Source organism: Hemicordylus capensis, chromosome 4 (assembly GCF_027244095.1).
Source record: "Hemicordylus capensis ecotype Gifberg chromosome 4, rHemCap1.1.pri, whole genome shotgun sequence".
Taxonomy (NCBI): Eukaryota; Metazoa; Chordata; class Lepidosauria; order Squamata; family Cordylidae; genus Hemicordylus; species Hemicordylus capensis.
In genome coordinates this window covers 156,045,877-156,055,053 of record NC_069660.1, presented here as the reverse complement: position 1 = coordinate 156,055,053, position 9,177 = coordinate 156,045,877, and the positions used below count along the sequence as shown (strand labels likewise).

Genomic DNA, 9,177 nt, shown 5'->3' with positions numbered 1-9,177 from the left:
AGCCCTGTTGCAGCTGATTAGTCTCATCTGTGTCTCTCTATGCTAGTCCAGGTGATAAGCCAGCAGAAATTACAGGGTCAATTCCTGAAGAGAGGGGAATGTTGCACAAACACTAGAGCAGTGGTCCCCAACCAGGGCTCCTCCAGATGCTGCTGAATGACAACTTCCAGCATTCCCAGCCATAATAAATTGTAGCTGGGGAACATGGGAGTTGTGGTTCAGCAACATCTGGAGGAACCCTGGTTGGGGACCACTGCACTAGAGCAAGATGACATCTTCCTTAAGAGCCTTGCTTCCTCTATATCCAGCACAGTGCTGAGGGTGGGAATTCCAGTGCAAACATTGTGAGAAGCCTTCCACACATCCTATATTTAAGAGAGAGACCAGTTTGCTTTCATTCATCCCTCAAGGAGTATTTCCAGATGGAGGGTTTGGGGTTTTTTTGCAGGAGCTTCCATGGGCTTGCACAGTTAACTGCATGTAGTGTTCTAGCAGGGTGTCTATACCTACTAGCAGTTCTTGCATTAGCTCATTCTATTATTGTTGGGATTTCACAGGGTTGTTTACCCAGTCAAATGGCAGTGCTGAGAGAAGCCGGGGGCTCCAAACGGCTGGCCAGAACCTCAGGGGTATACTTGTGAGTCAAATGGGCCGTAACCCAAAATTTTGGCTTTAAAAAAGCCAAATCTGGCAACAGAGGCCCAGGACAGCCCCAGCAATTACCTGTCAGGAGTCCGGAAGGGCCCAGAGGGAAGTGCAACAGCTGCTGGGAGATGGGAGGGTGCAGCCCAAGAGGTAGCTGAATAGCAATGCTATCAGCTCCACAGCTGCCAAAGGGTGCAAAAAGGCTCAGGAAGGGGGTGGAGGTGGAGAACAACTCCCCTTTGGAAGCCAGGGATTGAGTGGCCAATTCACTTGCCTGTCCAGGGAAGAAGGAGCAAGCTGGGAGTGGGGAGGAGTGTCCTAAATGCAGGGCTTTATTCAAGGCAGGGTCTGCCAAAGATGAGAGGATCAGCAGGGATGAGGTTTGTCAGTTTGATAGACTCCCAGAGAGGAGCTTGGGCTTTTTGTTCCTGCTGACAGAGGAAGGAATGGAGTGAATATATGTCCCTCTCCCCACAACTCTGAGGCAAATGCCCATGCCTATAATTTAGGGCAAAAGGGTGGAAAGTTTATCTAGAGAACTCCTTCTCCCTAAACACAGACAATTATTGTTTGTATGCACTGGGGCCCAGGGTAGGGGGCAGAACACTGGGGAGTATTGCAGTGGGTGCTGCTGCCCCTCTCTTCCCACTTCTTTTTAAAAAAATCATTTTTGTTGTTGCGCGCTTCTGGGTTAATGAACTTCTGCAGCATTTCCGCTGCTGCTTCTGCTGAGACACCTGTGGTATGGAGCTTGACATGGAAGAAATGTTTGAATGTGGTTTTCAGTGTAGCTCCCTGTCCTCTGGACTTCATTAGCAGTCTCCTAGTAAACATTCAATTCAATTTCATTTCATGAAATGTTGCTAAATTGTTTCTCTTTTGGTGGGGGGTGAAGATTAATCAAACTGGCTTCAGTTTTAAAAAGAAAGAAAAAAGGACCACACAAAGTGAAAACTAGACTGGAAGGCAAGTCTACTCAGATGCAAAAGGGGAAGCTCCCTTGGGAGCCAACCTTCCCTATATGTTGCAGATGACCACTCCCCTGCAGTTTGTACTATAGTTAGTCTGCACCTTTTTCTAATTGCACAAGATGTCCCCCTTCTGTTATCATATTGAAATAAATGTAGTATGAAAAGTCTCTGGTGCTTCACAGTTTGTCATGTAGATTATACAACAAAAAGTTACACAATGTGCAAAACATCATCTCTCTCTCACCACCCTGCAAAATTACTCCTAAAAATCAGTGGTCAGGTTGGAATAAACCACTGCCTGGAAAGCCTTTAGGTCAGAACTTCTTGCGCCTTCCAGTCTTTTCTTGCTCTGCAGTGTTTTTTGCTGACATTGTTCTTCTTTCCCTGCCAGAGATCCCCCAGTGTGCTGGCTGCAATCAGCACATCCTGGATAAGTTCATCCTGAAAGTCCTCGATCGGCATTGGCACGGATCCTGCCTCAAGTGTGCAGATTGCCAAATGCAGTTAGCAGACCGCTGCTTCTCCAGAGCTGGAAGTGTCTATTGCAAAGAAGACTTCTTCAAGTAAGTGCCCCAAAGCTCTTTGTTATGGGGTTGGAGGGCTTACTGGGCTGTCAGTCATCAATGGGGCAGTTTGTGTTAAGTACCCCCTCCTTTGAAAGCCGACGTTACTCTTACATGAACTTATCCTTTGCTCTCAGACTAACTTCAGAGCTTCAGCATCTGCAGAGTGGCTAAGAGTGAAATTGGAAAGTCCGTAGTTTAAACCCTAGCTCAGTCATGAAATCACTAGGTGGTCTTAGAAAAGCCATGACGATAGATCCTACTCTACAAGATCATTGTAAATGTTATTGAAATGAAATGCTTTGAACACTCAAAAAGTACAATATAAGTGCTAAGTATTAGCTTTTTAATTTTATCTTATTTTCATACTGTAGTTCCATGGCATCTGTTTTGCTCATATGTGTACTTACTCTTCTTGGTGTAGTTCCTCCATATCCATGATAGATTTTTCCATCCCTCACTTATAGTGAGGAATGGCGCTTCCATACTTCCTTACAGTGCCAAGGGAATAGCAGGAGAAGCTGCAGCACCAGCACCAGGTGGTGGGGCTGTGCTAGGCCCAAAATGGAGCATGGGGTTAATAGTGAATGCTGTTCCCATAATGGTGCCTGGTCATTCTTCCTGGTGCCAGGCACTATTGAGGGAGCAAGAAGGACCAGCAGCCACAGTGCATGCACCTGCTGGTTCCCTCTTCCAAATAGTGCCAAGCACTGCTGAGGGGATCGGGGGAGTAATGGGTGCACACAAAGTGCCCAGTGGCCCCTCACTCCTCCTCGATGGCATCAAGAAGGCTAACTGGGCGGTGAATATTCTCCTCCTAAAACACACACACACAACAGAACCCATAACCAATGATACAACATAACACATATAAATTAGCATATAATATGAAAACTATAATTCCAATAAATAAAGCATTTGTAAATGGCAATCATAGACTAAAAAGACTCATCTCATCCTATATTAGTCAGACTGACAATAGAATAATTGGTGCAATAATTGGACACTTGGCTTGGGATGTCCCTCCGGGCTCCGTATTGTCTCCGATGTTGTTTAACATCTACATGAAACCATCATCAGGAGATTTGGTGCAGAGTGTTATCAGTATTCTGATGACACCCAAATCTATTTCTCCATGTCATCATCATCAGGAGAGGGCATAATCTCCCTAAATGCCTGCCTGGAGGCAGCAATGGGCTGGATGAGAGATAACAAACTGAGGCTGAATCCAGATAAGACACAGGTACTTATTGTGCGGGGTCAGAACTCGGGAAATGATTTTGATCTGCCAGTTCTGCATGGGGTCACACTTTCCCAGAAGGAACAGGTACGCAGTCTGGGGGTGGTTCTGGACACAAAACTCTCCCTGGTGTCCCAGGTTGAGGCAGTGGCCAGAGATGCCTTTTATCAGCTTTGGCTGATATGCCAGCTGCGTCCGTTTCTTGAGATAAATGACCTCAGAACAGTAGCACATCTTCTGGTCACCTCCAGACTTGACTACTGCAATGCGCTCTATGTGGGGCTGCCTTTGTACATAGTCCAGAATGTGGCAGCCAGGTTGGTCTCTGGGTCATCTCAGAGAGACCATATCACTCCTATGTGCAAGACAGCAAAAACCTAAATACAGTACAAGTAGTTTAATATATTTCAATTAACAGTATTTAATGTTTTAAGCAATTGTAATACAATTAATTTTAATAATATTTTAACATTTGCTAAGTGCAAGAATTTGGTCCCTTTCCCCTCAGTTGACCAGTGCATACAAATGAAATGAATAAAGGAAATGAAGCATGAGATAATTATTTCTATTACTTGTCAGCACTCATTGGTTGGGACACAGAAAACCAGGAACAGGTTTACTTCTGAGTAATTTGGTAGAATCTATCTCCTGTAAGCACCAAGGACAGAGACTTACAGTTTTTTGTATTGTTTTTAAATGAAAACTAAGAATTCAGAGAAAGGGTTTAGAATATCCTTGAGGGGTCTGGAGACTTAGGAGGCCTTCCTTTTGGAAAGTGCAAACCCTGCTATGGAAGAGGAACTCACATGTTGTAGTTCCAGTAGTTAAATTGGTAGCAAAATGTTAGAGCAAACATCCCTCCCACAAAGAGTCACGCTGTGGCTTAACCTAAGACACCCTCCAGCATCCAACAATCCCTCCAAGCTGTTTTGCATTAGAAATAAATCCCTTTTAACTTAATATTTCTCCTAATCAAAACCTGATCTGCTTCTTGCAGCTGCTTTGCCTCAGTGGGGGAAAATCTAGGCATGACAAGGGATGGTTAGAACAAGGGCATGGCCTCTCTGAGATCAGCTTCAGCTCAGCTTCACGTAACTCAGTGACCCAATTAATTTGGTAGACAGCTGATGCCTTGTCAGTTCTAGGGACTGACACAAAAGAGGCATAAAAGAGGAACGGTGATGTGCGTTTCATTAGATTCACTTCTACTGAGCTGGCCATTGGTGTTGTCTACAGTGACTGGCAGCAGCATCATCTCTTCAAGATCTGTGGCAGGGATCTTTCCCAGCGATTGCTAAAAGTCTTTTAACATCAGTATGCCCTGATGTTAAAAAAAGCATTATGTATGCCCTGGTGTATTCATAGTATGAGCTGTCGTGTTGTACTAAAGATAAAGTGTGCTATCGACTCCTGGTGACCACAGAGCCCTGTGATTGTCTTTGGTAGAATACAGGAGGAGTTTACCATTGCCTCCTCCTGCACAGTATGAGATGATGCCTTTCAGCATCTTCTTGTATTGCTGCTGCCCAATATAGGTGTTTCCCATAGTCTGGGAAACATACCAGTGAGGATTTGAACCGGCAATCTGTGGCTTGCTAGTCGTCATTTCCCCACTGCACTTGTTGGACTGTACTAGAGCCTCTTTATTATATTTGTGCCCAAAATAATGTTGCTTTGTATACATATCCTCATCCTTCAGTTTACCCATCCCTCCATATTCACATTTTAAAAACCATTGAAAAACTGCTCTGGGAATTGTGGAGCAGGTATGTGGTTGTCACAATCACCAGCTATATGTACCATCCATAGCTAGGATTTTCTTATTTAAATTTAAATTTCTACACCTCAGCCAGGACAGTAAAATGTATATAGGTTTGCGCAAGAAAAAAGTATTTATGTGGTGCTTCATTTTTGATCATGAACACAATCTGAATCCAAGATGGAGGTACTCTCAGTGCTGGGGGTTGTAATGTGCCAAACGGTGGGATAGAATGTCCTGTTCTGGATGAGGTTACACTCCCCCAGAAAGAACAGGTTTGTAATTTGGGAGTTCTCTTGGACGTGGATCTCACCCTGGTGCTTCAGGTTGAGGCTGTGGCCAGGAGTGCTTTTGACCAGCTGTGACTGATTTGACCACTCTGCCCATTCCTTGAGAATGACCTGAAAACAGTGGTACACCAGCTGGTAACCTCTAGGTTGGGCTACTGCAATGCGCTCTATGTAGGGCTGCCTTGGTATGTAGTTCAGAAACTTCAGTTAGTCCACAATGTGGCAGCCAGATTGGTTTCTTGGGTATCCTGGAGAGACCACACTATGCTTGTTCTTCAACAGTTGCACTGGCTGCCAGTATGTTCCCAGGCAAGCTACAAAGTGCTGGTCATTACCTTTAAAGCCCTGAATGGCTTAGGTCTGGGTTACCTGAGAGAGCGCCTTTCTCTACAAGATCTCCACTGCTTATTAAGAACATCAGGAGGGGGCCCGCCTTCAGGTGTCATCTGGTAGCAACCTGGGATCATCAGGCCTTTTCAGTTGTTGCCCCTGAGTTGTGGAACACACTTCACATGGATACAAGAGGATGATCTTCCTTTGAGACCTTCAGGAGAGCCTTAAAGGCCATTCTTTTTAGCCTAGCTTTTAATGATATCTAGTTTTAGTTTTAATGAGTTTTAATCTGGTTTAAATGTTTTTAAATTTTATTTTAATGTAAACCACCCTGAGCCACTTTTGGAAGGGCAGTATCTAAACTGAATGAATGAATGAATGAATGAATGAATTTTTTCATTTTTGTTTTTGTTATGCTTTATTATTTATGTTATATTTTATGCGTATGTAAAGGTTCCCCCATCCAGCAATAGGTTACTGCCCTTTCCCCACACACGCTCACCCCTGCCCCCACTACAGATGTGCATCTTGTACCTCTACATGGACTGTAATGGATCAGAAGTTGAAGCATTGGCCTCTTGCTCTTGGGGCACTTCTGTATCACACTCTTAAAACTTGATAAGACTTATCTGACTATTATTATCTGGAGATGTCAAAATCATAGAGGTCCATTTGCTCATATCTGCTGAAATTTTCCAATTGCACAATAATTCTTGTAGCACATTTTGGTAGATTAGGTAGAAAACTGGGTGTGAGCTTTCACACTACCCATTCATGGTTCTCTTAGGTTGCTTTTACTGTATTGTGAAGAAGGAACACAGGAGACTTATCGTCAATTTGTTGATAGCAGCTAAGCTAAGATATTATTAGTGTAAGCCTCGAAAAACTTTCAATTGCCTGGAATTGGGAGATCTGGCAAATTATTCTTATGAGAAAGTTTGACTGTAGATAAAGATGTGCGGAAGGGGAAAGCAGACTTTATTCAGAAATGTACAAGAGTGGATGCCATTTTTGCTCTATTGGAACAAAACTATGTCTAGGGAACATATCGCCTTTTCGTCGATTTGATTGACAAAATTAACATAAATCCTGACTAACAAAGTGCTTTATAACAAGCAAGGCTGTGCTGGTGCAAGATCACATAATTGCACTAAAAAACCCCAGAGATTTGTGTGATTGCACAGTTACACAAAATTCCCATAGATGTGCTGCACATGGTTGTGCAAGCATGCTTGTGATACTGCAACTCTGACCTGGAACACAAGCTCTAGACTTTGCATAAGTAGCTAGTGCAACAACTTTGCACTAGTGCGACATCCTTCCACAAATGTTTTGTTAAGGTGTCAGCCTGTATTTCTTTGTGTATTGGGAATTAATGTTGTTTTAAATTTCTTTTAAAGTTAAAGAGCCAGCGTGGTGTAGTGGTTAGATTGCGGGACTAGGACCGGGGGGACCCGAGTTCATATCCCCATTCAGCTTTGATACTTGCTGGGTGACTGTGGGCCAGTCACTTCTCTCTCAGCCTAACCTAATTCACAGGGTTGTTGTGAGGAGAAACTTAAGTATGTAGTACACCACTCTGGGCTCCTTGGAGGAAGAGTGGAATATAAAATATAAAAAAATAAATAAATCTAAATAAATATATATTCCTTCTCCCCAGGGGATTATGGGAACTGTTCTGTAAGGAGAGGCCAGGGGGTTCTAGATGCAGAACATTTGTAACATCCTCACCACACTAATTTCCAGAGGTTTTTTGGGGAAGTCATAGCAGTTAAACTGATATGGGATTGTTGAGCAGATATGCCCTTAAACATTGTGTGTGCTGGGGTGGGCAGAAGAAATGCAGTTCTGAGTAAAATGGAATAGTGTAGGGGAGGAGAAAAGTGGGCTTCATGAGGGACCCTGCATGAAACAACCAGGTGGAAAACAAGAGACTACTTAAAAATCCAGTAAAGTCTCCAATATTTTCCTGTATGAAAGCCAAATGTTTAAATAAAGGGAATTTTGCTGCTTTAGCACTCTCACAGGATGAATGCTATTTGCAGCCATTTAACCTTCTTAGAGACCCAAATCTTTCTAATACACTCTCCCTCCCCCATTGCATTTTCAAACCCAAATTGGACTATAGCTTTGTCTGATTTAATCACCCTTGCCACATCAAGCATATCTGTTCTGATCCATGCTGGAGTTCAGAAGGAACCCACACTAATGCCCCTTCCTGATTGCCCGGTTGTTTTCCTAAGAGTTCTTGCTGCTTCTTTCAGTTCTATTCTCTTGTCTGTACACATTTTCTGTATGGCAGACTGAAGCAAGGATGTTTGCCTGTCTGCAAACCAATATGTATTTCCACCCTGGAAACACCATGCCAGTACTAAACACAAAATGGTTTCAGCATAGCTAGCGATGGTCAAATCAATCAGGTTCTTCTGCACCCAGGACTAGAGGCACGTGCCAAAGGCACTCTAGTGTTGACAGTCGCTATAATAATGTTGGTAGATTCTAGCAATCCCACTGACATGTGGATAACAACAGTGAATAATTTTACAGGGTAGGCAAAACAAGAGCTTGCAGCCACCAAGGACAGGATTCATAGAGGCTATTCTGTTCTCACAATAGGGGGGAAACCAGGCTAAAGGAGCCTGGTTTCCCCCCTTGTGAGAACCACCGGGCTTGTGAGCGAGCCCAGTAGTTCTCTGGTGGCTAGCCCACCAAAGTAGCCTCCCCCCTTTTCTGATTGTGTGCCACCGTGGGGCAGTGATACACGAGGAGACCCCCACTGGGAGGCTCAAACAAACCTCCTGGTCCCGGGGGGGGGTCTCCCCAGGATGCTCTGCACACTCGCGTGACTGTGACTTCTGGGGTCTGGGCAGCCCCCAATCCCCTCCGCCCCAACTGTCTCTGTGACAGAGCCGGTAATCATGTGGGCGGCTAATTGGCCACCCAGGGACAGCTCGGAGGTCATCTTCAGGGAGGGGTAAGTTAACCTGCTCTCCCCACAGACCTGCTGGAAGCTCTTCTCACCAGTCGTGAGAAGAGCTTCATAGTGTAGTAAGCCAAGTCTTTAACCGGGTTTCTGAGATTGCACAGGTTCAGCACAGGGGCGTAGCAAGGTTGGAGTGGGCCCAGAGACAAGATTTTAAAATGCACCCCCCCCCCACTGAAGCTCAGCTCATGAAGTAAGGAAGTCTTAAATGAGGCTGAATCGTGGAAACAAAAAGCAGAGTAAATTTATTTATATACAGAGCTACAGTACCTTTGCTTCCAAATTCCAATCTGCTACTTTGGATCTGCCACTCCAGCTTTTCACTATTCCCCGTAAGCCTGCTTCTAGGCTGTTCAGGTTTTGTTCCTTTGATTGTCTTGTTTTTTCAGTCTC

At 44.3% G+C, this 9,177-nt stretch overlaps 1 protein-coding gene across 4 annotated transcripts in view; it reads left to right on the top strand.

The window, feature by feature from the left end:
- The first annotated feature begins 259 nt into the window (after nucleotides 1-259).
- The window catches only part of LHX4 (LIM homeobox 4), a 34,900-nt gene continuing 25,982 nt past the window's right edge, over nucleotides 260-9,177 (top strand). The window contains exons 1-2 of one of the 4 annotated variants that reach the window (XM_053247110.1): nucleotides 260-344; nucleotides 2,008-2,179. In XM_053247110.1, the coding sequence (XP_053103085.1) occupies nucleotides 2,115-2,179 (65 nt within the window). In that variant the 5' untranslated portion in view covers nucleotides 260-344; nucleotides 2,008-2,114. The other 3 variants (XM_053247106.1, XM_053247108.1, XM_053247109.1) reach the window with 3 other exon arrangements.